This window comes from Seriola dumerili, unplaced genomic scaffold (genome assembly GCF_002260705.1).
Source record: "Seriola dumerili isolate Sdu_G_001 unplaced genomic scaffold, Sdu_1.0 BDQW01004516.1, whole genome shotgun sequence".
Taxonomy (NCBI): Eukaryota; Metazoa; Chordata; class Actinopteri; order Carangiformes; family Carangidae; genus Seriola; species Seriola dumerili.
This window is the reverse complement of record NW_019178771.1, coordinates 194,820-220,587: the sequence shown is the minus strand read 5'-3', so window position 1 is coordinate 220,587 and position 25,768 is coordinate 194,820. Positions and strand designations below refer to the sequence as shown.

At 38.0% G+C, this 25,768-nt stretch overlaps 2 protein-coding genes across 2 annotated transcripts; one reads left to right on the top strand and one right to left on the bottom strand.

Moving 5' to 3' along the window:
* The first annotated feature begins 6,125 nt into the window (after positions 1-6,125).
* On the top strand, positions 6,126-8,141 carry LOC111239818 (interleukin-12 subunit alpha-like). Its single transcript, XM_022769736.1, has 7 exons — positions 6,126-6,189; positions 6,334-6,479; positions 6,593-6,682; positions 6,822-6,863; positions 7,058-7,198; positions 7,337-7,375; positions 7,580-8,141. Exons 1-7 carry the CDS (start codon positions 6,171-6,173, stop codon positions 7,715-7,717), a joined length of 615 nt encoding a protein of 204 aa, XP_022625457.1. The 5' UTR covers positions 6,126-6,170; the 3' UTR covers positions 7,718-8,141.
* Positions 8,142-8,853: 712 nt separating this feature from the next.
* On the bottom strand, positions 8,854-22,284 carry LOC111239813. The gene is made up of 17 exons (XM_022769732.1): positions 21,954-22,284; positions 19,394-19,425; positions 16,959-16,991; positions 16,662-16,724; positions 16,395-16,427; positions 16,243-16,278; positions 15,863-15,904; positions 15,712-15,761; positions 15,500-15,552; positions 15,201-15,427; positions 14,619-14,872; positions 11,448-11,573; positions 11,122-11,257; positions 10,832-10,879; positions 10,660-10,731; positions 10,203-10,493; positions 8,854-9,516 (listed from the first exon to the last, which is right to left on the bottom strand). The coding sequence occupies exons 1-17, from the start codon at positions 22,001-22,003 to the stop codon at positions 9,488-9,490; spliced, it is 1,575 nt and encodes a 524-aa protein (XP_022625453.1). The 5' UTR covers positions 22,004-22,284; the 3' UTR covers positions 8,854-9,487.
* Between the last annotated feature and the right edge of the window lie 3,484 nt (positions 22,285-25,768).

Below are 25,768 nucleotides of genomic sequence, written 5' to 3'. Positions count from 1 at the left end.
TACTATTCTTTGACGTTTTTTAGCATTTTTATGCCTTGTTATACTATACCATTTTATTCCTAACAATATTATCACGTTTTTATAACCTATTATGGCTTAATATACTAATATGTTTTTTTGACGTATTATGCCATACTATACTATGACGTTTTTTGACATTTTTATGTCATACTTTACTATGACGATTTTTAGCCTTTTTTGCCTTACTATACTATATCATTCGATGCCTTACCATATTGTGCCGTTGTTATAACCTATTATGGCTTAATATACTATGTTTTTTTGACATTTTATGCCATACTATACCATGACGTTTTTTGACAATTTTATGCCATACTACACTACGACGTTTTTTAGCATTTGTAAGCCTTACTATACTATATCATTTGATTCCTAACCATACTATGACGTTTTTATAACCTTTTATGGCTTAATATACTAATATTTCTTTTTGACGTTTTATGCCATGCTATACTATGACGTTTTTTGACATTTTTATGCCATACTATAATTTGACGTTTTTTAGCATTTTTATGCCTTACTATACTATATCATTTGATGCCTTACCATACTATAACGTTTTTATAACCTTTTATGGCTTAATATATTAATATATTTTTTTGACGTTTTATGCCTTACTATACTATGACGTTTTTTAGCATTTTTTGCCTTACTATACTATGTCATTGGATGCCATACCATACTATCACGTTTTTATAAGCTTTTATTGCTTAAAATACTAATATTTTATTGACGTTTTATGCCATGCTATACTATGACGTTTTTTAGCATTTTTTGCCTTACTATACTATGACATTTTATGCAATAATATATACTATGATGTTTTTTGACATTTTTTGTCTAACTATACTATGACATTGGATGCCATACCATACTATCACGTTTTTATAAGCTTTTATTGCTTAAAATACTAATATTTTATTGACGTTTTATGCCATGCTATACTATGATGTCTTTTAGCATTTTCATGCCTTACTATACTAAGACGTTTTTGGACATTTTTATCCCATACAATACTATAACATTTTTTGACATTTTTATGCCTTACTATACTATGACATGGCTTAATATACTAATATGTTTTTTTGACATTTTATGCCATACTATACTATGACGTTTTTTGACATTTTTATGCCTTACTATACTATGACATGGCTTAATATACTAATATGTTTTTTTGACATTTTATGCCATACTATACTATGACGTTTTTTGACATTTTTATGCCTTACTATACTATGACATGGCTTAATATACTAATATGTTTTTTTGACATTTTATGCCATACTATACTATGACGTTTTTTGACATTTTTATGCCTTACTATACTATGACATGGCTTAATATACTAATATGTTTTTTTGACATTTTATGCCATACTATACTATGACGTTTTTTGACATTTTTATGCCTTACTATACTATGACATGGCTTAATATACTAATATGTTTTTTTGACATTTTATGCCATACTATACTATGACGTTTTTTGACATTTTTATGCCTTACTATACTATGACATGGCTTAATATACTAATATGTTTTTTTGACATTTTATGCCATACTATACTATGACGTTTTTTGACATTTTTATGCCTTACTATACTATGACATGGCTTAATATACTAATATGTTTTTTTGACATTTTATGCCATACTATACTATGACGTTTTTTGACATTTTTATGCCTTACTATACTATGACATGGCTTAATATACTAATATGTTTTTTTGACATTTTATGCCATACTATACTATGACGTTTTTTGACATTTTTATGCCTTACTATACTATGACATGGCTTAATATACTAATATGTTTTTTTGACATTTTATGCCATACTATACTATGACGTTTTTTGACATTTTTATGCCTTACTATACTATGACATGGCTTAATATACTAATATGTTTTTTTGACATTTTATGCCATACTATACTATGACGTTTTTTGACATTTTTATGCCTTACTATACTATGACATGGCTTAATATACTAATATGTTTTTTTGACATTTTATGCCATACTATACTATGACGTTTTTTGACATTTTTATGCCTTACTATACTATGACATGGCTTAATATACTAATATGTTTTTTTGACATTTTATGCCATACTATACTATGACGTTTTTTGACATTTTTATGCCTTACTATACTATGACATGGCTTAATATACTAATATGTTTTTTTGACATTTTATGCCATACTATACTATGACGTTTTTTGACATTTTTATGCCTTACTATACTATGACATGGCTTAATATACTAATATGTTTTTTTGACATTTTATGCCATACTATACTATGACGTTTTTTGACATTTTTATGCCTTACTATACTATGACATGGCTTAATATACTAATATGTTTTTTTGACATTTTATGCCATACTATACTATGACGTTTTTTGACATTTTTATGCCTTACTATACTATGACATGGCTTAATATACTAATATGTTTTTTTGACATTTTATGCCATACTATACTATGACGTTTTTTGACATTTTTATGCCTTACTATACTATGACATGGCTTAATATACTAATATGTTTTTTTGACATTTTATGCCATACTATACTATGACGTTTTTTGACATTTTTATGCCTTACTATACTATGACATGGCTTAATATACTAATATGTTTTTTTGACATTTTATGCCATACTATACTATGACGTTTTTTGACATTTTTATGCCTTACTATACTATGACATGGCTTAATATACTAATATGTTTTTTTGACATTTTATGCCATACTATACTATGACGTTTTTTGACATTTTTATGCCTTACTATACTATGACATGGCTTAATATACTAATATGTTTTTTTGACATTTTATGCCATACTATACTATGACGTTTTTTGACATTTTTATGCCTTACTATATTATGACTTTTTTATGCATTTTTTTGTCTCACTATACTATGATGTTTTAATGCAATTTTAAGCCTCACTATATTATGTTGTTTCCTGCCTGACTATACTATGACTTTTTTTGATAATTTTATGCCTTACTATACTATGATGTTTTTTGGCATTTTCATACCTTACTATACCATGTAATTTTCATACCTTACTCCTGCGAGAGTCCAGGGGTTGAGGGAGGTAACGATAATAAAATAAAACAGAAAACTAACAGCAAACCAGATTCAGCCAAACAAATTTTTATTCATTAATGAAAAAGAAACCACAACGCAGTGTGACAGTAAACCACTACTTAACCACTAAACTAAAATAAACCAAAATAACGATAATCACTTTAGCTCCACTCAGCTATCTTAAGACAATGATACAACAGCTCAACTGCTGCCGAATGGCTCTCTGGCGCTGGCCAAGTATCCCTTCTCCGCCTTTATACTCTGGCTCTTTGGGAACAGTTATCAATCGTGCAGAATCACCTGTAGGAGAAAAGGTTAGGACAGAGGGCAGACCAGCACATACACACACACACAAAACATAATTCTACAGCACACAAGACTTATTATACTATGACTTCTTATGCCTTACTATACTATGTCATTTTTATGCCTTACAATACTGACTTTTAATGCCTTACCATACTGTGACTTTATGACTTACTATCCTATTACTTTTTTATGCCTTACTTATTTGTCCCTATATCAAGAGTGATGTTACCATATGTCATGTCCATGAAGAGACGTTAAGTTATGTCTAGTTTTGTCTGTCTCGTTACTTCTTGTTTTATTTTGAAAACCTAACTCTCCTCTCGTTTCAGGTAACTTCCTCCTTCCCTTGTGTGTTTCCCATTGGTCTGATTGTCTGCCCCGCCCTGATTGTTTCCACCTGTTTCCCATTACCTTGTGTGTGTCTATAGTCTGCGTTTCCCTTTGTCCTGTGCCAGTTCGTCTTGTCTTGTTGCCAGAGAACCACACCAGCCACGTTGTCCCATGCCAGGTTTTGAATTCACTATTACGTTTTGCCACAGTCTTGCTGTACATTAATTTGATAATTTGTCTTTTCTTGTGTCCTGAATTTTTTGTTGGTTTTCCTCGAAAGAGCTATTTTTATTTGGATACTTTGAATATATATTCCTCTGTTAGAGTGATTTTCCGTTGCTACTTTGTTATTAAAATATTGTTGATTGGTACTTTGTCTTGGAGTCGTGCATTTGGGTTCAAGTCTTAGGTCAGTTGTGACACCATATGTGTCATGTATAAGAGGATATATTATTATGACATCAATAAATCTTCTGGATGTATCTTCTATATGAAGATATAAGTTCATAACATATATGAAATACTCATTAAAATGTAACTGTATTAAAACAAAATGCCTAAAATTGTATATATTTGTATATGATTTTCTTAATAATTTCTTATTAAGGTTAACCATATATTTCTATCTTTTATATTTACGTATATAATGAACATATACTGGCAGGCTTTGGGATAGATATATATCTATGTAGGCCTAACATGTCTATAACATAAACCTATAACATAAACAGACATACTAAAATACATGATTCCATTAGCTAGACATATATGTCAATATATGATATTGTTCCAGTTTCACATGTAATTTTTACATAGGCTATACAGGTTATATTGTATATACACATATGATTTTACTTCATATGTACATGTTTTTATATGGAAATTCAACACATGTACATATATTACATTTGTGTATGGGCATTCCTGAATGTAAATTGAGATCTAATATGTTAATAAACCGTTTGGTTGACGTTATTATACATTAAAAAGTCAATCTCTTTGTTTTGGAGGGTTGGCGGGGGTGTTGCGTCCCTACCAATGTTGAGACCAAACCTAAGCCCTTGGCCAAATCAAATTCTGCTTAGGGCCCCATAGAGGTTTGGGCCGGCTCTGTAGAAGTATAAAGTAGCAGAAAATGAAAATTCTTAATCAAAATAGACCCCTCCTTATATCGTGCTCAAGTACAGCGCCTGGGGGATGAGTTACTTTCCACCACTGTCACGCTTTTCACTTGGAATTTTTTCGGGATTTCGTTCCTGCCTTATCTTGCGTGTGAACAGAGCAGAGCAGTCATAAAACCACCGCCCACTCGTGCTAGGCAGAGGAAAAAACAAACCCATCCTCCTCTACACTGACGTTACCACACGCACTGACTGGACCTAAGTGCGTGACCCACACGCAGATGAGACAGATGTCAAAGAGAATGGACGGACGCTGTTAACTGCCTGACACGTGCTGAATCAAATAACAAGAATCCTTTGAATTTAATACCACAAGTGAGTGACTGACCTACATATAGACTGGTGGCCGGTCCCCTTGGTGGGCCTAGATTTATCTGCCCTTTAATTTACCGCTGCAGCCCTGACTGCAGTTTAATTTCATTATGATTAATTCACCATCAGTTATTCCAGTCAGATAAAGTGGGCTCACTTCTAGCTCATCACATTGTCTAGTAATGACAACACAAACACAAACTGTTGCACATGGCAGCAACGTTTCTGCCGTTTAACTGTGTTGCTGATGTAGCCTAATATCATGATATATTACTACTTTAGAAGCGCTCACATTTCATAGATTTACATGCACAAAAAACCCAATTCGAAGAATAATAAGATAATAACTATCGCACAAGCTGCTGGCGCAGTCACTATTAATGAAATCTTGTCCTGTGATTCGGGACTGAAAGGAGGTATTGTAGATCAGTTGCACGTGGTCGATGCCAGGGACTATTTATTTAGGCTATTTATTTATTGATTCCACTGACTGACTGCAGATAAGTGGCTGCTATTTCCCATCTGATGCTGCTGCTGACAGGACCAGATGCACGGTCTACGTTTTCATCCACAATCGCGTTTATGTTTATCAAAAACTTGCTTTTCCTAAATGTAGGTCTATAGCAAAGTTACATCACATTATGAGTTTACTTTTTTCCCCCGTGGTTGCTTTCGCTCAAAATATGACACAAACATGTTGACTTCCCTTTTTTCTAATTTTTCTTTTTCTTTGTTCAACCAATAGCTGCTGGAAGAACAACGAGGAAATTACGTATGACGTTTTAGTTTTCTTTTTGCTCCTGAAGGGGGAGGGAATCCCCCGAGAATGCATATAAATTCAGGACATAAGAAGGCAGCAAGCAACAGTCCTGCTTCACCCGGCTCGACCAAAGATCACTGTCTGATAAGAAAGATGGCAAACTTTAATTTGTGTAAGTCAGACAGGCCGCAGTACAGACTGCATTGCTTTTGCTTTACATACACATTGTACACGGCTATATTGTGTTTTGTCATGCAAGATGAACATGTGAGGGATTGTGTGTGTGTTGATGGTTATTATTCTTTTTGCCATGCAGACGTCGCCAGCTGTGTGCTGCTGCTGGCCTTGAGCTGGCGCACAGCCACGGGACACCCGCTGCCCGCTCTGCGCACAGAAGAGTGCGAACAGTGCTCACTGCTCTTCAAGAGCCTCCTGCTCAACATCACAGAGCTTCTCAAGGGTGTGAGTACAAATCACTGCAGCAGGTTTATCTTCTAATTCCGCATTTGATTTTACTTTTACTCTGTCAAACACACCTGTATTTTATTAATGATGAATTTCCCTTTGAATTACAGGATGTTTTGTGCTTTGGCATCACATCTGAAAAGGTAGTGGTGAGGAGTAAAGCTGATACATTACTGGCCTGCGCTCCCCCTCTGACTCAGGTTTGTTGATTTATCAGTGATATACATAATGAATTATCAAATTATTCTGAAGTAAATACCGACTCAATGCCAAATTTTGTATTATAAAGATAAACAGCTGTGTGTGTGTGCTCATGTTTAAAATATTTTCCCCCCACAGAACTCAAATTGCATGATGCAAAGAAATTCATCCTTCAGTGAGGTATTCTGTTGTTACTATTTCTTTTTAAATCTTTTTGGGATTGTTAGATGTAGCCTATGTTACACAAGAGTATAAATTAGAAACCCAATATCTATTTTGCTTAAAGGTTTATATTTGTTTACATTTTACACTATACACCTATTTTTAATGAAACAGTCAGATGATTGGATTTTTTTTCTTTGATGTCTTGACAGAGAGAATGTTTGAAGAACATCATGGAGGACTTGGCTTACTATGAAGCTGCTATTAAATCCTACCTGAAGTCCCAACTCAGAAGTCCTGCTGAAGAAGAAGCACGTCTGAGCCCAACTCTGACAATAATAGAGAGTCTGAAGGTGTGTTTATTATGCATATGTGCAAAGGGCAAAAAAAAAACGAGAGCGACAGAGTCAAGATTTAAAGACAGAAATAGAGAATCTCTTGGGAAATAACATTTGAAAGTTGCATGACGAAATCTTCCTTGGTTTATACAGAACTGCTCCCGGATGCAGAATGAAAACAACTCTTCAGAGGTATTTTTCTATTCCTTCTTTTTTGTTTATTCCCTGTTTTGTCCTCATCTTTCAGTCTTTAAGAGGAAAATTTTTACATAAAAACTTTCTAATCCTTGTAAAGACATTTCACAGAGGGAACTTTGGTGTTTTTTTGTGAGTGTGTGCGAAACCGGCAGGTGATTATGGTGTGTTAATGTTGCGTACTACTGTGTCATCTTTTAGGTTACTGCACAGATGTGGGGAAGTGACACCTACTCTAACAGAGAGCAGATGTGTAAGATGATGAGAGGTTTCCATGTCCGAGCCATCACCATCAACCGAGCTATGGGCTACATCTCTTCTGGAGACCACAGGAAGTAAACATCCTGCATCATCATCATCATCATCACCATCACTCCAATTAATACCACCCTATCTCTGCTCCTTGAAATTTTCACAACTTAACAAGCCATCTAGATCATTCACTACCATCACTTGTACTCACAACTACTGTCCAAGTAGTTCTTTACACTGCACATGCTGTACAACTGTCTGCATGATTACTGCTCAGGCATAAGCTAGCTGGCTCCATTCCAGACTCTTAACTCAGTAAGAGTTGAATGGCAGTCAAACTATTGCTAAGGTTAGCAGTGGAGGCCATGTTGGCCTATTTACATGTATGAATGTATTCCAGTATTTGGGGGAATGTATTTATTTATTTAAGATATATTTATTACATTTATTTATTTGGTGGCATGTGATGTTATTTATTGTTATTTATAATAAAGTATTTTTGGTTAGCAAGAACTGAGGTGGAAATGGTTTTTAATGAAAGTGGAACTAATTACTCTTTCTTTCAGGTAACACTGTTCAAAAAAAATGAAGAAAAACACAACATCCAGGAGACCTATTCTTTTATTCAGTCAACATTTGCTTCTTTATTCCAGAAGTCTTTCCATGGACTCAGACCTGATACAAACAAGTGCAAAAAAGACTGACAGGATTGCTTGAAGTAAATTGTTTAAGGAAGAAATGTTCTCTGAATGTAAACATTACTGCATCATATCGGCATGGAAGACCCTAAAGGCTTAAACATTATAGATGCCGTTTCTGCAGCGTTTCCAAAATAATGATGACATGTTACAAATACAAATACATTGTAGGGATGTTGAGAATATTTAACTGAAAAGTCTACAGCTATGTCTTGAAAAGGTAACTAAAAATATAGGAATGATGCATGCCTGTAGTTAAACTCATGCAGGTAGAAAACATAAATTCAGCCCAGAATCCACATGAGTGTTTTCTACAAAATTTATACCATGGAACCACAATTTGCATTCCAGTCTCATGAGGGCAGGAACAGGTTCATGATTCAAGTTCAACATAATAATACACCTCTTGTAACTCCATTATGTTTTACAGGTTCAGATTTTCTAAAAAAAAAAAAAAAACCCAAACAGACATAAACAAACAAAACACATTTAAAAAAATAAATTGCAGGTTTGAAAAATCTGCTAATAAAAAAAATAAAAAGATATGTACAGGACGTAGTGTGCATAAATATAAAAACATATGACACACAAAATGGTTCAGTAATTCAGTCCGCAATGCGTTGGACAGTCACATGCATGTGATGTAATGCCTAATTATTTTATAAAAAATCCCATTTAAAAGTGAAACAAGATACACAGGTTGGATTTTTCCTGATTCTTGCAGTTTCAACACTGCAGCACCTACATTTACATGTGTTACTGGCTACATAATTAGCTACTCAATATCTCAACGACCTCTACACCTCTACATCTGCTGGTCATTTCAGAACCTGATGATGCTAAGCATCAAATTCTGCCTACACAATGGTACCTTCAGGTACAGCTTGTCTATTCTGTATTCATTACAGAATAAAAGGACCACATTTGAACAAAATGCCCATCCAGAAATAGGACACTGGTCCTTTTCATGAAATGCAGAAATACAAAAACTCATCAATTAGTTTCACGTCCAGAAAATATTCAAAAGAGAAACACAAACTGAAGGAAGAGATAATGTTTGGTCCAAAGGTCAACTCGGTTTTGTTGTATTCCTGAGATCTTTTTTCTTCCTGATGCTGGAAGAACAGATATCCAACGATCCATTTAGGTCAAATCCCTTTCATTTAGCTGCTTGATTGTTTATCATATCTGAAAATAGACAAACAATACTGTTTTAATATATCTGCTTTATACTTTTTTCAAAATAAATACAAGTGCCAGTCACAGGTTACCAGTTGATCCAGCTGACTCTACACCATGTACACCACAGTCCTGCATGGCTGTCTCCCAGAATTTGAACATTTCAATCACAGATCTTCTCTTGTTACATAAATTGTATATTGCGGGAATACTATTGATTGAAACAGTAATCTCATTTACATATCCTTTGGCCACCAGTGCATGTTTAATGTCAGCTTGGGCTTGAAACTGACTAAAAGGTGTGGGACTATTGAGTTACATTATGGGAAGCATAGGATCCCGTGTTTTTAGAGCTAAAAGTCAGGATATCTCAGGCTCTGCTGGTTCAGTTATGACCATTTTTTAAAACTTTTTCACATATCCTCCAGCTTCATGGAAGTGCAGTACTGAATCTCTGGAGCACCCCTTTAATTAAGGAAACCTTTATCTGTGGGAATAAATCATGCTTTTCGTTGCCTTACAGCCATCTGATGCTGCCTCCCAGCTTATAGCTGATGATTTTGATAAAAATGACTTTGTACCATCTGGTGAGTTTCAACATTCTTCCAGTAACAAATCTGTTGAGTGAATTTGATGACTGAAATGTCCACGCAGGACTGTGATATACACTATCAAGTGTGTCTGTAGTTTATTACCTTGCAGTGTCTGTCGGACCTCATTTGGCAAGTCATCCAGCTCCTCCACACTTTTCCACAGGTGGCCTGCCGTGGCCTCTCCCGGCCGCCTTCTGCTCTTCCACTCCACCAGCATCTTCAGCTTCTGCATGGTCACATCTTTCTCAGATGCCTGGATGTCATCCAGGTCCCTGGAGTTCAAGTCTAGATAGATGGCCACCTGCTTCCACTCCTTCCCGAGTCGCTTGGCCACCTGCAGTAGCTGCTTCTCTGACATGTCCTGGACCTGAGTCATCACTGTCTTCATTCCATCTGGAAAAAAAACACAACAAACACGTTCTTTATTTCAGTATAATTTTAGAACAGACAGGTGCATCTGGAAATGTGGTCTGGTTTCTGTTGAATTGACCAGGGCAAAACAAAGTTGTGCCTGAAGTTCTTCTCAAGTCAGTGGTTAATAAATGACGCAGGAAGTTACCTGACTCATCCTGCCATCGAGGTCTTTTACAGGCCGTTTCGTCTTCTGAGGGGCTGCTGCTCCTCTGTCTGCCTATGAGAAAGACAGACATGATGTGGGTCAACCTGTAGCAGCTGAAAAGCACGCTGTGATGGAAAAATCTAATCTGATTAAAAACAAGAAAGAAGCTTACTGTTTGTCCTTTTCCTTGGCTTCTTTTCCGTGTTATCCACACAGTCACCTAAGAGAAGAGCAAAAGATGAACATCACCACTTTGTAATGGAAACAAACTAACAAAAACATGTGGAGCTCAGCAAACACTTTTGGTTAATTTGCAGATAAAAAGATGCATGTTTCCTGTTGCTGTCACAGACACGTATTAAAAAAAACTTTTCAGACAAATACAGGCTGATTTTTGACCTAAATGTTTCTTTACCTGCAATTCACCAAATGTGCTCAGCGTTAGACTAAATGAACTGGTACCTTCTCTGATGGTGGCAGACCATACAGTCTCCTCAGAGTCAATCTCTATAAGAGACAATTTAAAGGGAGGAGGCTGTTCAAAGAAAGCTTCAAAGTAGCCTTTCATCTTAGTCACTGCAAGGGTGAATTTCAAATCCTGTACAGAGACACATAAACACAATTAAACTGTGTGGTCACTGCATAAAAAAAAAAAAATCCAAACATATGATAACCCTGTAACACCTATCAGTCACAACATAATGTATATTTTTGTTTTTCCAAGTCGTAAGCTGTGATATAAATGATTTTACTGTGAGCAAATACACATACATATTTACAACTCAAACCTGAGGTTTGATGTCTCCCTCTGGCTCGCTCAGGAGACGATACGTCCCTTCATCCAGTTTACATGTGGGAGGCTTGTCAATCCGAATGTAACGATTCTTGTAGGCCCGCACTTGTTTGCATATATCCTAATTTACATAAGGACAGCAGGAGGACAAGATGAAACAGGAGATACGTCAGTTTCTTGTGTAAAGATGAGCAGGCTGGATGGTGATTAACATCCAATCAAAACACATTTTCCACAGTGTGAATGGAAAAACTGAAGGCGTCTTGTAAGAACAAACCACTTCAGCTCCAGTCAGACTTCTGAACAAAGCAGCATAATGCACTTAGTGATTAAAAAACACATCAGACTGGAAAACAAAAATTTTCAGGAAGTGTCATTTATTTGGGTCACAATAAATGCAGTACGATTATTCACCAGCCGCATCCTCCCAAACATACATGCTCACACAACCACAAGCACACTTCCTGAGTGACTTTATCAGTATAAAGTTTAAAAAAAAAAAAAAACTGAACCGTATTGTCATTGCTGTCACAATTACGTAGTGCATTTACTGTAATACACACACAACAGGCATCAATAACGACAGATACCACTGAACTTGACCATGAAGTTCATAAAAATAAATTTACCATCTCACTGCACAAAATTACTATAACATCTATTTCAGGGGGTTGATAAGGTCATTGATCACACCTAAGATGTTGAAATTTCTACTATTACATCCATGCATGAGTGTATTACACAAACCTGGAAACCTGGTCCCTACTTTAAACAGTCTGATAGCATCAAAGCCAGTGCACAAAAATGAACAAGAATTGAAAGTTATGTTTGGTTTTTAGTCTTTTTATAGGTAAGGTATTTTGCTGGAGTTTTATCCAGTAAACAGTTGTCATAATTCAAAGTTGTGATTGGTAAATGTAGGGACACTCAGGCAATGGTCTCATAAATGGAATATTTTTTTTTGTGCTGTGCATATAAGGAAGGTTTTCGTTTTGTTTTTGCTCTCACCTCAAAGGAGAAATTCCACCACTATAAACACAACATGCTGTAATTTGAAGTGAAAAGTTGATTCACAAACAAAACTTGGCTCACTCACAATATTTTAAAAGTGGATAGTTAATATTTTTATTTCCATATTCATAAGAAATAATGAGTCAGTGTGAAACCTATCACTGTCTTCAGAAGCCATGTCTAAGATTAAATAAAGATTAAATGAGTACATTCAGACCATGATTGTGCCTTATATTTAGTCCTTTAACCGCAGCCTCTCATCACCATACAGGAACATACCACATTATTACTGGATTTAAGTGGTTGAGAGGTTTTGTTTTCAGTCACCACACTGACATATAAAATTGCCAGAACATCTACAGATCAAAGTGCCTGTTTGAAAGGAGGTTCCACTAACAAGGTGCTGTAGATATGAAATGAAACAGGATCCTGTAACTCCAGATACTGTTTGGGTTTGAAGGTCTGGAGAAACAGAGCAACATTTTCCTGGTCTTTCTCATGAGGAATTTCCAAATTTTGGACAATGTCGGCCCAACGCATTAACCTTCTGGTTGCTGTGATACATGCGATGGAGAAACACTAAAGGGCTACGGTCAATCTAAGTTTTGAAGCAGCTACATGCCAACAGCAAAGTCAGGGCTTCGTTCCCAATAGTGCTGTAGTGTAGTGAACTTTTTAGAAAAATAGCAGTCAATGCCTACTGCGGCCTCTTGAATCAGAACAGCTGCTGCTCCTCTACTGTCAGCATCAACCTCAAGTTTAAACAGAGCAGCAAAAATGGGGAGCAGCAAGAACTGATGAGCTGCATAAGACAGTTTTCAAAATTTTAAAGACCTGCCCCACGTGTGGAGTCTCACTCCGACTCCTTGGCAGGGCTGACAAGATCAGTCATTGGAGAATAATGTTGGCAAAGATACATCAGAATCTGGATAATCAATAACAGAATTGATCTTGATCGTGTTTTATAACTGTGCTGCATGACATGTTTGTCTGGCATATAATACCATTTTACTAACTTATAACTGCATCTTTTTTAACACGCTGCTCTGCATGTCAGTGTGTTAAAAGTTGGCTGTTGTTGCTTCATGCTGCTTGCATCGCTATATGTACTGAAATAATGTTTGTTGTTGTACTAGTGTCTTAATATTTTGCTGCTTCCAGATTTGCGTTGCCTGTGTTACGCTTTTGATAATTGTCCTTGTTGTTGTTGCTGTCTTCTGTGACGTTGTTGTATTATGATTTAATGGTGTTGATGGTTCTTGAAACATCTCACCTAAGCATTGCAGTTGAAAACTAACCAGCTGGCTAACACTGACACATTTACAGTAATGGTGATTAATGTGCATTGTCCCTAAATAAATAAATGAAATGAAAAGAAAACTCCTGGCAAGAGTATCGACTTAGATGTACCAGTATCCCACAAAATGTGAATGGTTATGGCAGGTCAGACTCTGACATCGCTACAAAACCACCAGTGACAAATGGTTCAAAGCCTGTGGATTCAGAATCCTCTGAGCAGCATGGCTCCTGCTCAGGGTCAACATCAGGGAGCTGACAAGGCAGAGAGCCAATCAGATTTAGCTTTCTACAGGAGGTCATCATGTGCCACCCTGTGCTACTCTTAAGACAGGAATTTGACAATTCTACCTTGTCAGTTAGGTAGAGAACTGGGGTGGCCCCTGGAGCTACCACACAGAAATAATAAATTGATACTGGTCTCTCCAGCAGCCGCCGACTCACTCAACTGGGATTTCCAAAACTACCTCATATGGCAACACATAAATGACGACACTAATCTCAAGCTAAGGGACTAGGTTTAGATCCTTTAGATCCCCATTCTTATGTCACAGCTGGCTCGAACAACACTAGGGTAGACTTTTACTTTATGAATGTTTATTGAAAAAGATGAATAAATAAATGAAAAACATATAAACAAAAACACCCATAAGGTGCTGCTGCAGCAGGGTGGAAAAAGAGAGAGCTGAACAAAGGACCTGCCTACATAGGCTTAGCCCACAAGCCAGCACACTTGCTTGACAGTCAGATGATCAAGCTGGAGCTGGAAACAGGAAACACTAAAACAAAACATGATGAAACACCTTGCCAGGCAAGTTTGTAACAATAAGATGTTACAAGCATATTCACAAACACTTGCCTTGATGTCGGACGAGCTGTTGGTGGCCAGGTAGATATGGAAACTGTAGTTGTTGTTGTCACTCCCCAGCTGCTTGTAGACCAGGACCACCCCATGGCGCTCTACAGACTGGCTCGTCTGTATGATGGGGCCCACGGGTGACAGGGACGTCACATTCCACTTAACATGGCTACCTGAGTGGTCCACTGTCGGCTCAATGCGTGGACAGTTGTCCTTTATGTGTAGGACACTGAATGTCATCTCATTTTCTGGGTCTGTGTGAAGATAACAGAAGGTTTAATCTCTTACTTAGAAGTGCTTTAAACTATGGATACATATTTTTACACAAGATATTCTTTATCAGTGTTTCAAAAAAGACAATTATACTCATTAAAATTAACTACTTTCCGTAAAAATACTCTTAGAAGGGTCATGTCTTAATTAACCCGGGATTCAAGATTTATTTTCATATCAAAATCAATTTGTAAAGTAAGTGGGTGTGTTATATTTAAAAGTTATTTTTAAAAGGTGGAAAAAAAATATATTTTGGAATCAGACTTTCCAGGAGGAGAAAGATCATAATTAAAGCCCTAATGTTCTCACCAGCGAGGCAGAGGCAGTGAGGGAACTGGATGGACTTTAGGACAGACGCATCCTTGTTGATGGTGTCCACATTAAAGATGGGTCCCGCAAACTTCCAGGAGTCCTGGAGGAATGCGCCGAACTTAGACCAGGACAAGACTGAGTACCTTACGAGAACCCGCTCCGATGCTTCAAACACCAGGCCGGTGACAGAGCATTCGTATGTTCCCTCTCCTTCCAGCTGCACCCTACAACACACAGAGTCAGTGACACTGTACAGAATCAGTACGAATGCACTACACAGATGCAATATCACTTACTGTAATCGTCCCTTGGAGATTCTCCTGGGGGTAACAAGCTCATTGCCATGGCTCTGTCAAACACACCAACGCAGGTTATTTATTTGTTTGCACAATTATAACACCATATTAAGAACACCATAGTCACAACATAAAAAACAATCTAAATAATACTATAGGTAGAGAATAGCAAATTCGGAGGGAAGATCACCACCTTTTGCTTCTGAGCTTACCTGATGGATGGCTTTGCATTTTTCACAGCATAGTCTGAATTGCCTCTCATCTGTCACAAAGTATGAAAACACATCTGATGTTATTTACAAGACAGGTGCCACTATCTCTAGTACAGTCCTTGTGCTGTAACATCAGTTATGATCTGCTTACCTTTCCCATTTGAAACCTCTGCTTCAGGTCCAGCGACTGACTCTAAAAAGGAGAAAATATTAGTTCAATATTATCAAATGAAAATCTTTGCACGTTGTGAAGCATTGTGAGTGAGGGTGGAGCACACTCGAATCGAATCAAATTGTGTGAAAAAAGCCAGCAGAGTCCGACATTTTGAGGAATAATTATGTAGTATGGCTGCCATTAGCATGGGGTTGTGGCTGTAGTTATCACTATAACCATAGCAACTATGCAAGCTGACATGGCGGTCTGGATGTTAACAACAAACAAAATGTTTTAAAAAGCAAACCAGTTGCTTAGTCTGACAAGGCAGGTGTTGATATTTTGGGGACACAATGTTGTTTTGCGAGGTGTCTCACCATCTTTAGACTCCTCTGCATCGGTTGCTTCGGCGTCTGCAAAGAACACGACAAACTTAGTGAAACTGTTCTAAAAATGTCCATTCTTCATCTAATTAAACCTTTGACTTATAAAGATTTTCAAGGATCAATTATGGGATGTTATATTTTACCTTCCTCTCCTCCATCCTTCTCAGCACAGGCTTCTGGTGAAAGTCAAAATACAAGAAAAAAAAAACGAGGGTGGTGAAGAGAGATTAATCAAAGGAGTAGTTCAACATTTTGGGAAATATGCTTGTTTGCTTTCTTACTGAGAGTTAGAGAATATCAATACCACTTTAACTCTGGGCAAGAAAGTGAATGAGCAGATTTCCTAAAATTAGAAGCTATTCCTTCTAGGTATGACATGTAATATTGATTGAACTGTGCCTGTCTCTCACCAGACTCCTCATCTTCCTCTTCATCCTCGTCCGAGCTCTCCTCAGTGGACGTTCCAGTGTTCTCTGTTCAATGAATCAATCCGCAAGGGACTTGTGAGAGAGCCGAAAACTTTGTACTGAATTTCCACTGAATGCTAAGTAAAAGCGATTCCATGCCACAATGTTTAAATGTTAAATGTAAAGAAGAAAAACATTTGGATATAAACAAAGGAATCAAATGCCACAGCAAATTGAGCTTGTCTGCAGATGAGTTATGTGGAAAGAACACGTGAGTGTTGGTGAGATACTTGTGCTTACCTGGACTACTGCTGTCACTTTCTGTCAGATTATCTGTAACAGATTAGTAATTGTTTTGAAGTCAGTGCTGTTTGGTCTGTGAAACATGATGTAATATTTCAAAATGTGAAGAAAAAAAAAGTCCTTGTCTTTCCATCTCACTACTGACTACAATCACTATATCACTATGTGACATCATTATGTCACGTTAATTATAGCATCACTGTCATCATTATGGGGACTTCACCGCTTTTAAAAGTTTGATAACATCATTATAATTTTTGTGGTTATTACATTATTATGAGTAGAACCTTATCGCTGAAGTAAAAACAGAAACAAACAGCACCCAATAATCTGTAAAGAGGGAAATGCTGAAAATATTCAGACTGCTTCTTTACTTTCTCACGCTTATTTTAGGAGAGAGAACCTCAGGTGTAGCCACATGGCCTGCTGCTAAACCTGTCTCCATACTTCACAAACAACGTTTAAAACTTTCCTTGCATAAGGAAAGTAATAATAGACGGACTTGTAGATTAAATCGTCTGAAAAAGAAGTACATAAGAGTTTTACCTTTTGTCACTGGGGTTCTTCCTTTAACAGGTGCAGCCCCAGTGCTTTTAGTTTACATCTATGTTTGTGTGCTGTGTTTTTTTTTTTTGTTTTTTTTAAGTATTCGTTCATATTAGTCATCAAAAAAGCCCCCCGACAGCTTTTACATATCCCATCATTCCTTAGCAGCTGAACTGTGGCACCCTGTGAAGAAGCCTGTGATAAGTGCCATGCATTAACATCCCCGCACATTTATACAGATGGGTCCAGAGGAGCTGCTGCTGCTCCTCACTTCCCAGCAGTGAACGTCTGTGGACCGGGCCATCTGGCTAAGTGCCTGGTCCGGCTAATGGATGGAGCCCATCCTCCCTGGCCCACAGAGTTTTATCTTAGACTAACAAGCAGATGCTGCCATCGCTGCTCCCCTCACAGCACCTCCCTCATCAATCTCTCCCTTCCACTTTGCTCAATCCGTCTGCTTCACCTCTCTCTCCACTCACTATCCCCCAATTCTCTCTCCTTGCCCTCATATGCCTCCTATGACCAATCTCCTCCTCGGCTAACGCTGCCGCCGCCTCACAGCTGGGCCAGCAGGCATCTCTCTTCACTCTGGCATGGCCGCTTCCCTTCATCAGACTGACAAACAAGGCGGAGAGCAAACACCCGCACAGATACACGCATCCACATCCACATGTCCACACACACACTTGTTTACAGCTTCAAAGGTCTGAATGCTTCCATGGGTGTTGGCTGCCATCTGCTGGTCTAAAATAATAGCAAAGCCAACAGCATAAAAAAGGTTGATTACAGCAGTGGTTGTTCATCTCGTGGCGTCATTCCTTAAACTCTTAACATTTCATTTTTTCCTCTTAAGCAGCTGTTAAAATCATCTGATTGTATTATACGTATTTTGTATTGGCTTGTTCCAGCTATCAATATTGAAACCTAAGACTTGATGTATTTTTTTGGCCTTTATTTGACAGTCAGCAGTGAAAGGTTGTGACATGTAACAAAAGTCCAGGTGGTCGATGCAGTCATGTGGCATGCGATGTAACCATTTGGCCACCAGAGTGTTCTGACTTCATGGTTTCACGGCTGCAATTTTCCATCAAATGGAAAAATGTAATTTGTCTTGTGAATATTTTATTACATATTTCCCCAAAATTCAGCCTGAAACATTGGTATCTCTCTAGAATTTTAAATAAATATATGCAGATTTGAACAGTGTGGTTGCATAAGCAAATAATAAGCAAATAAAAATTATCCCAATGAGTTTCACAGTGTGGTATACAAGTTTTAAATTAAATAAAAATAATTGAGTTCTACAATTAGATCTTAATTGGCAGTACCAGTTGTTGTATTTTTATTTTTATTTAATCAGTATCAGGAGAGAAAGTCACATCACGGCACTTCTAATGTCCTCTCCTATGCCCATCTATATCTCTTTCTTTTTTGGCACTTTATGTGAATAATTTTCTGAGCCCTGAATTCTCAAACTATCTGGTAACTCACAGGGAAAAAAGTAAATATTCGATTGAAAAAAAAACAAAAAAAAAAACAGAATTTTGTGCACTGGTGAGCAGTGTTAAAAATAGCAAATGCAAAACTGGAGACACAGGTAATCGTGTGACTGTGCATAAATCTTGCTGCCCTTTAAGGCAAATGATATGGAAATCAGGGAGGCCAGAGGAGAGGAGAGGGAAGTGGGAGACAGAGCAGAAGTAGATAAAAATAATAGATGGAAATACACACTTTTAAAATATTAAGAAAGTGGTGGGGGAGGGACATAGCAACGCTACTGTATAAGAAAACAACACAAACACATGTAGCCCCACATGTGCTCTGTGAGAAACTGAAAGGAGAAGCTGTGGGTAGGAGGGGAGGAATGAAAATGGGTTCATGTTTACCTTTGTTTTCCAGCGCAGGGATATCTCCGTCTCTGTAGGGCAGAAGAGATAACATTCAGACAACTATAAATCACAATGCGGATTCATGTGGGGGATGTCTGCAATGTGTGATGAAATTTATGGAAGAATTTAGCAGTTGAAAGTGATGGCTCTTAAAATCGTGCAGCTGCAGGCTCTTGTAGTAGACAACTTCTGCTTTTGAATGAATGAGAAAAACAGGAAATGTGAACAAGCTGTCTGCATCTCACTTTCTCACACTAATGACACCAGCCCATCCTGTCAAATGATAGATTCACCTTTCCACCAAAACTCACACTCTGATCCACTTTCTGAGCAGTGTCGATGATGCAGGAAACCAGCCATGGAAAGATACTGGCTAGATACTTTTGCCATTTTCACAAAACTGGTCCCAGTCGTGTAAACACTTGTGCTGCTTCCATAAGTCAGCATCAGGCACGGCGGATAAGGCTGGACAACGATTCAGTTGTGAGTAATTGGAAGTTTTGTTTTACACAAATGAAAAGGTTTGTCAAATGTAAAGCACGACAGAGGAACACACTGAATTGTATCAAACATCAATGTGATTATTTTTTCATATCATTTTGCAAATATCTGCCATGTGACATCAGTGTCAAAGAATATTCTTGTTTTATTGTGATACTAGTTTTAATGACGTCACCCAGCCCTGCACAGCAGAAATCAATAGCAGTTCTTCCTGACTATTCAGCTCTATGAATCTTTTGATATCTGCTTGACTCATCCAGGAATGTAGTTTATCAAACAATGAGCCAAGTCCAAGTGCAATAGTTTAGATGTGTCTGAGCCGAGGACTGGCTTGGACGAGATACAACACGCCTGACATCCGTCTGGGAGAAAACACAATGTAGAGCCAACCCCACAAGAAGAACCAGTTCACCACCAGCAGGAGTGAAAAATTAGGTCACATCTCACCTTCTGTCTTTTGCTGTTTCTCTCCCTCAGTTGTTATTGTGCAGAACTGGCTGATCAAAAGCAAAATGATGCATCAGGAAATTAGGATTATTAAGCCTGTCCAAAGAGCAGTCTTTTATTTGGCGTCTGTTAATCAAGATAAGGCACTGTGGTTTCCTTTGTTTTCAAACATCTGTTCAGGAAATAGTGTTTTCTTCTACTCAAGGTCAATTCGTTCACGGCTCTGCCTGAGTCACACTACAACACATGGCCCATTAGTTGCCATGGTAGTCATCTTATCCTTTGAACAAAATTTGCTTTTTCATTACTCTAATGTTTTCAGACAATGAATAAACTCCCTGCACGAGTTGTCACAACTTTCTCTGCTCTAACTTGTTTCTATTTTCCGCCTGTGAAAACACGGTAACAGAATCTTCTGTGAGGGTCTCGCTTTGTCTCTGGTTCAAAGATAAAGGCCACAACATTTACATGCTTTCTACAACCTCCCATAAACACCATGCAGAGAGGGGACATCTGTGGTTAGATAAACAACTGTCAGTTAGTCTGTATCTACTACACGGGCAAAAAAAAAAAAAAAAACTGTTGACCTTTGATACCTCTACTTATTAATATTATACCTGACTGATTTCAAAACGATGATCACACTGGGTCACAATATACCTTTATTCAAATCGTGACCTAGTAAGCAAATGATGTCCTGCTAGTGCCACTGCTTCTCAAATAAAGTTATCATGACCTCTAACTACTTGCGTGTCCCACAAGACCATTAACTTCTGACTTCACTGAACATTTTCATAGGTTGTAGACCAATGTTTGCAAAAGCCTGGGTTGTATTGTACAATCAGGGACTTTCCCAGCCCTCATTGCTAATGTTACCCAGGCAACAACACAATACAATGAGATATCACTGTCACCTCACCTGTCTGTGGTCACAATACAACAGGGAATACATATTGTATATCTATTGGGGAGATTGGTATGAAACATATGGAGATTTTCCTCTGATTTTAAAGATATTTTAAATAGGACTGCATGTTGGCAAAGTGTTTTCATAGCATCGATATTATGAATGAAAAACTGAAGGCATACATGAAAGTTATACATGCATGTAGCCCAGTGTATGATGAGGTTACATCGACATTAACACATATGGTGACTGTTAATGCGTCTCTATATGGATTTTTGTTTATCAACCTACATTTTGATGTAATCTAGCCCGCTGCTCACTTACAACCGTGTCTCCTACATGATGACACATTGTCAGTGAGTCATCACAATGTAACAACACAGCAGCGTGCAGCGCGGAGAGGCACAAACAAAGAGATCATAACTCTTTTTGTTTAAATGCTATCTAGCTGCAATCTACGTCCAGTAAGTACCAGGAAGCAATCACCGATTTGTTCATTTTTCTTACAAATGCACAAACACGCGAGCCCTTAACCGACTGCAACAGAGGACACCACTTCCTGTGTTGCCGCAAAGGGGCTTTAGCGCCTCATCCACAGCAGGCATCGTGTTGTCCAGTGTGCGCGCAAAAACACAAACACTGACATGAATCCAGAGGTCATAACTTTTCTCTGCATCATAGTGACATAACAAAAAGTCTTACCCGTCCTCCAGGTGACAAGCCGCGCCACAGCTCGCCATCTCTGCCACCATCCTCCCTCCTGTGTAATCAGACCCCGTTATACTTTCTGTTTTGGCACAGCGTGCGGCGGCTGCGCGTGAAAGCACCTGGAAGGTAATATGGTCCTATCATTGACTGTCGGTGTCGCTTTAGAGCGCTAAACAGTAATTGGCGCAGTAATGGTCATCGGAGCCCTCGTGGCTAAACAACAACTACTTCATATCACTTTTCCCCTTGGACGCAGCATCCCTTCGTCAGCACAACAAAACATTTGGATTTGACATAAGAACCGTTCATTGCTTCCAAAAGTCAAAAAGAAAACAGCCAGCGAGGCCTTTTTTGCAGCGGAGATGTGGATGTATTGTTTCCTCTCACAAATACTGTGCTTGTGTGCAAGCAGCAAATCACATCGCAGATCTTAACATTACGGCGTTCAATACTACGTGTTTCTTTGTACAAGGCGTATTTTTCAGGATCAACGGCGCTGCGCCGCAAATGCGCAGCACATGAAAGCACACCAATGAGCGCGTGGGCGGGGTATAGCATCCCGCCTTAACATGGGCTGTACTCTGTATTCAGTCATGTCGAAGATTTACACTGGGACTTTTTAGTGTCTTTTTTTAAAATCAGGGATATCAAGAATACTACTGTAGGAAGTCAGTGATAATGAGATATTTGCTGTTACATATTAGGCTATACAAAGCATGGTGCTTGTTTGGAGTAATAATAGGAGAAAAAGAAAAACAATTAACATTTTATATTTTATACATACAGGTTTACATAGGCTAAAGTATGTGATATGTTCTCCATTTTGTATAACTAGGTTACATGCAGTCAAAGGTTTGTCATAAAATTAACAATTTAAATAAAGTATAGAGGAAAAGGGAGTTGATGAATAGCAAGCAAAAAGGGTATTTTTGTTTGCTCGGCTTTCAAAATAAGATATCCGCATTAACCTGAGAGATTTTTGTTAGCTGCACATTTTTCTCCCACACAGAAAAGGAGCTGGCAGCACTCCACAGTGCAAGTAGGCCACTTTGAGCGGGAAAACATGTACATCAGATTAGCAGGCTGCATTATAGAAAGGTACCACCAGATGTCACATCAGACAACAAAAACAACTCAACAACAAAACCATGCCTCTGCAAAACATCCTTTCACTGGAGACACATTCAGATTAGATTCATGTGTTTGACATGAGGACTGATCAGAGTGTCAATCGCATAGTTAAAATGAAATGTTTAAGGAATCAAAGCAAACCAGTATCTGTCTATGGCATAAGCTCACTGAGAAAGGGAGCCGAGGAAGGGAGGGAGAGCTCTCTGTGAGTGTCTGAGATGTCCAGTGGGAGGAATGAGTGAAGGATCAAGGGCTTTCCTATTGATCTTCCACTCATTGATCTGTTCCCTTTCTCCACTCTCCATCCACCTGTCCAACTTTCATGGAGTGATATGTAGTTTGGAGACAGGAGAGAGGAGAGAGATAGAGAGAGAGAGAGAGAGAGAGAGAGAGAGAGAGAGAGAGAGAGAGAGAGATGCCGCAGACTAACAGGGACATTATCCAAGTCTCAAAGTCTAAAGGGAGAGATCAGCTCCTCTGTGCAAGAAGAGACAGCACAACATAAGACTCCGTGGCGAGATGATATCCCCAATACTTCAGGAAATGAGAGGAGATGAAAAGAGGAGAGAAAAGGGAGAAGAAGACAGGGAAGGACAAGAGGAGAGGAGAAGGTGGAAGGCAGGAGAGAAAATGAGAGAAAAACATTAGGAGACACGAACAAGGAGAAGAAGAGAAGGGAAAGAGTTATTCTAGTCACTTAAAATATGAAATTATCAGAGCTGGAGACTTTAAACACGGACTCAATTCGGGCTTGAGTTGTAAAAATGAGGAATTGAGACTGTTTAGATTCACCTGTCTCTAGACTTGACTGTGGACTTGACCTCAGATCAATAAATGTTTAACAAGACTAAGAGTTTCAGCTACAGCAGCTTTGTGGTGCTTCGGCACAGCGGTGCTTTAAGCTAAATGCTAACACATCTTAGTTTTACATATTGGGCAAATTAAAATTTTGACCTGATGATGGAACTAGAAGTAAGGTTATGCCAGTTCTCAACAAAACTTTATAGTAATGAATCTAACAGTTGTTAAGACACTTTACATCAACGTCATGACAGCACTAGAAGAGCAGTCAAGAGTTCATCAAAGTCCATCCTCTGAGAACCATGAATGTTTGTACCAACTTTATGGCAGTCCATCTAGTAGATATACAGTATATATATACTGTATATATATATATATATATATATATATATGTATATATCATTCCTTTAGAGCCACCACTTAGCTGATGTTTTATATATATATATATATATAAATATATACTGTATATGACATATTTCACTAAATAAGAAAAAACGTCAGCTTAGTGGTGGCTCTAAAGGAAAAGTCAGAGGATCACCAAAGTTACCAGGATTCATTAGCTGGGGAAAATTTCATCTGAATCCATCAAGTTGTTGAGATATTTCAGTTTGGACAAAAAAGTGGATTGACCAACTATCCAACAAGTGACGGACAAACATTGTTACCTACGGAGCAGTGATGTTGTTAGCATCACTGAAAATGTCGAGTTGCTATTTCACTGACGTAGAAATGCTTTGATTCACTGTATCCAACTTTTAAAAAAAAAATCAATTGTGATTTTGGCTGTTGTACTGCTGCAAATAGCATCCTAACCATTAAAAGGAAAGACTTGCATTTTTCCAGGTCTCCCATCAGCATCTTCAGTCTTGACTTGGACTCAATTCAAAATACTTAAAAACCACCCTGGAAATTATACATATCTCCCCTGTGTTATAATCATAAGAAAGATTCATTGAGATGTTTTTAAAGGTCTTTATCAAAAGGAAACTGACTTTGCCTCTGCTGTGGCTCCGTTAAAAGTCCTTCACAAATCGACAAACCTGTTTGGAAACGATGATGTCACACACCCTAGAGGGTTAATATGAGCCCTCATTGTGCAGACTCATTATCCACCACATACACACACACTTAGAATAGCACACAAACACACAAACACACACACACACGCACACACACACACCACCACCACCACCACCACCACCACATAGGGAGGAAGAAAACCCATACCTCTGTGCTCAAACATTCCCATTATAACATACATGTATTCTCTCTCTCTCTCTCTCTCTCTCTCTCACACACACACACGCACACATACACACATACAGATGCACAAAAGGTGTCCTCTTACTCTGGAGATGAGGAACGCCATATCCTTTCAATTTCAATGGGCCATTTTGCCATCCGGGCTGAGTTATCACTGGAAAGATCCATCCTAACAAAAGAGTCATGCCTGCTGCAGCCCTGCATAAAGACGCTGGAGAGAGGACAAGGACAAAAGGACAAAGGACAAAGAGCAACACCTTTGCATAGAGAAAATGGGAGAGAGGCTCTGGAGATCGTCCAGCTATGAGGGATTTCGGTGGCAACCTCATTCAATCCCATGCAACAGTATAATGTGTAATGCATAGGCCTGAGCTCTAAAAAAAAAAATAAAAAATCTTTCCTGTACAGTCAATATGATGACCTTACTTTATGAAAGCACAAAAACACAAAAGCAGAGTGGCGTTGATCTTCTCAGATACATGGTTTTGGAACAACAAGGGAAAAAAGTTTTGCTAAGTGTGATTTGATTTAATAGCTGACAACTCTTGTGGATTCAAACACTTGTGACTTCACTCATTACCGCACACCCCCGTTCCCTTTGATTTCATTCTCAA

What these genes read in the sequence shown, in the direction of transcription:
- LOC111239818 (XM_022769736.1), top strand. An exon ending in GCGCTCCCCCTCTGACTCAG is followed by an intron (nt 6,683 to 6,821) that starts GTTTGTTGATTT and finishes TTCCCCCCACAG; the next exon opens with AACTCAAATTGCATGATGCA. An exon ending in GAAATTCATCCTTCAGTGAG is followed by an intron (nt 6,864 to 7,057) that starts GTATTCTGTTGT and finishes ATGTCTTGACAG; the next exon opens with AGAGAATGTTTGAAGAACAT.
- LOC111239813 (XM_022769732.1), bottom strand. Translation starts at nt 22,003, where the DNA reads ATGGTGGCAGAGATGGCGAGCTGTGGCGCGGCTTGTCACCTGGAGGAC. An exon ending in GAAGGATGGAGGAGAGGAAG is followed by an intron (nt 16,279 to 16,394) that starts GTAAAATATAAC and finishes TGTTCTTTGCAG; the next exon opens with ACGCCGAAGCAACCGATGCA. An exon ending in TCACTGCCTCTGCCTCGCTG is followed by an intron (nt 14,873 to 15,200) that starts GTGAGAACATTA and finishes ATCTTCACACAG; the next exon opens with ACCCAGAAAATGAGATGACA.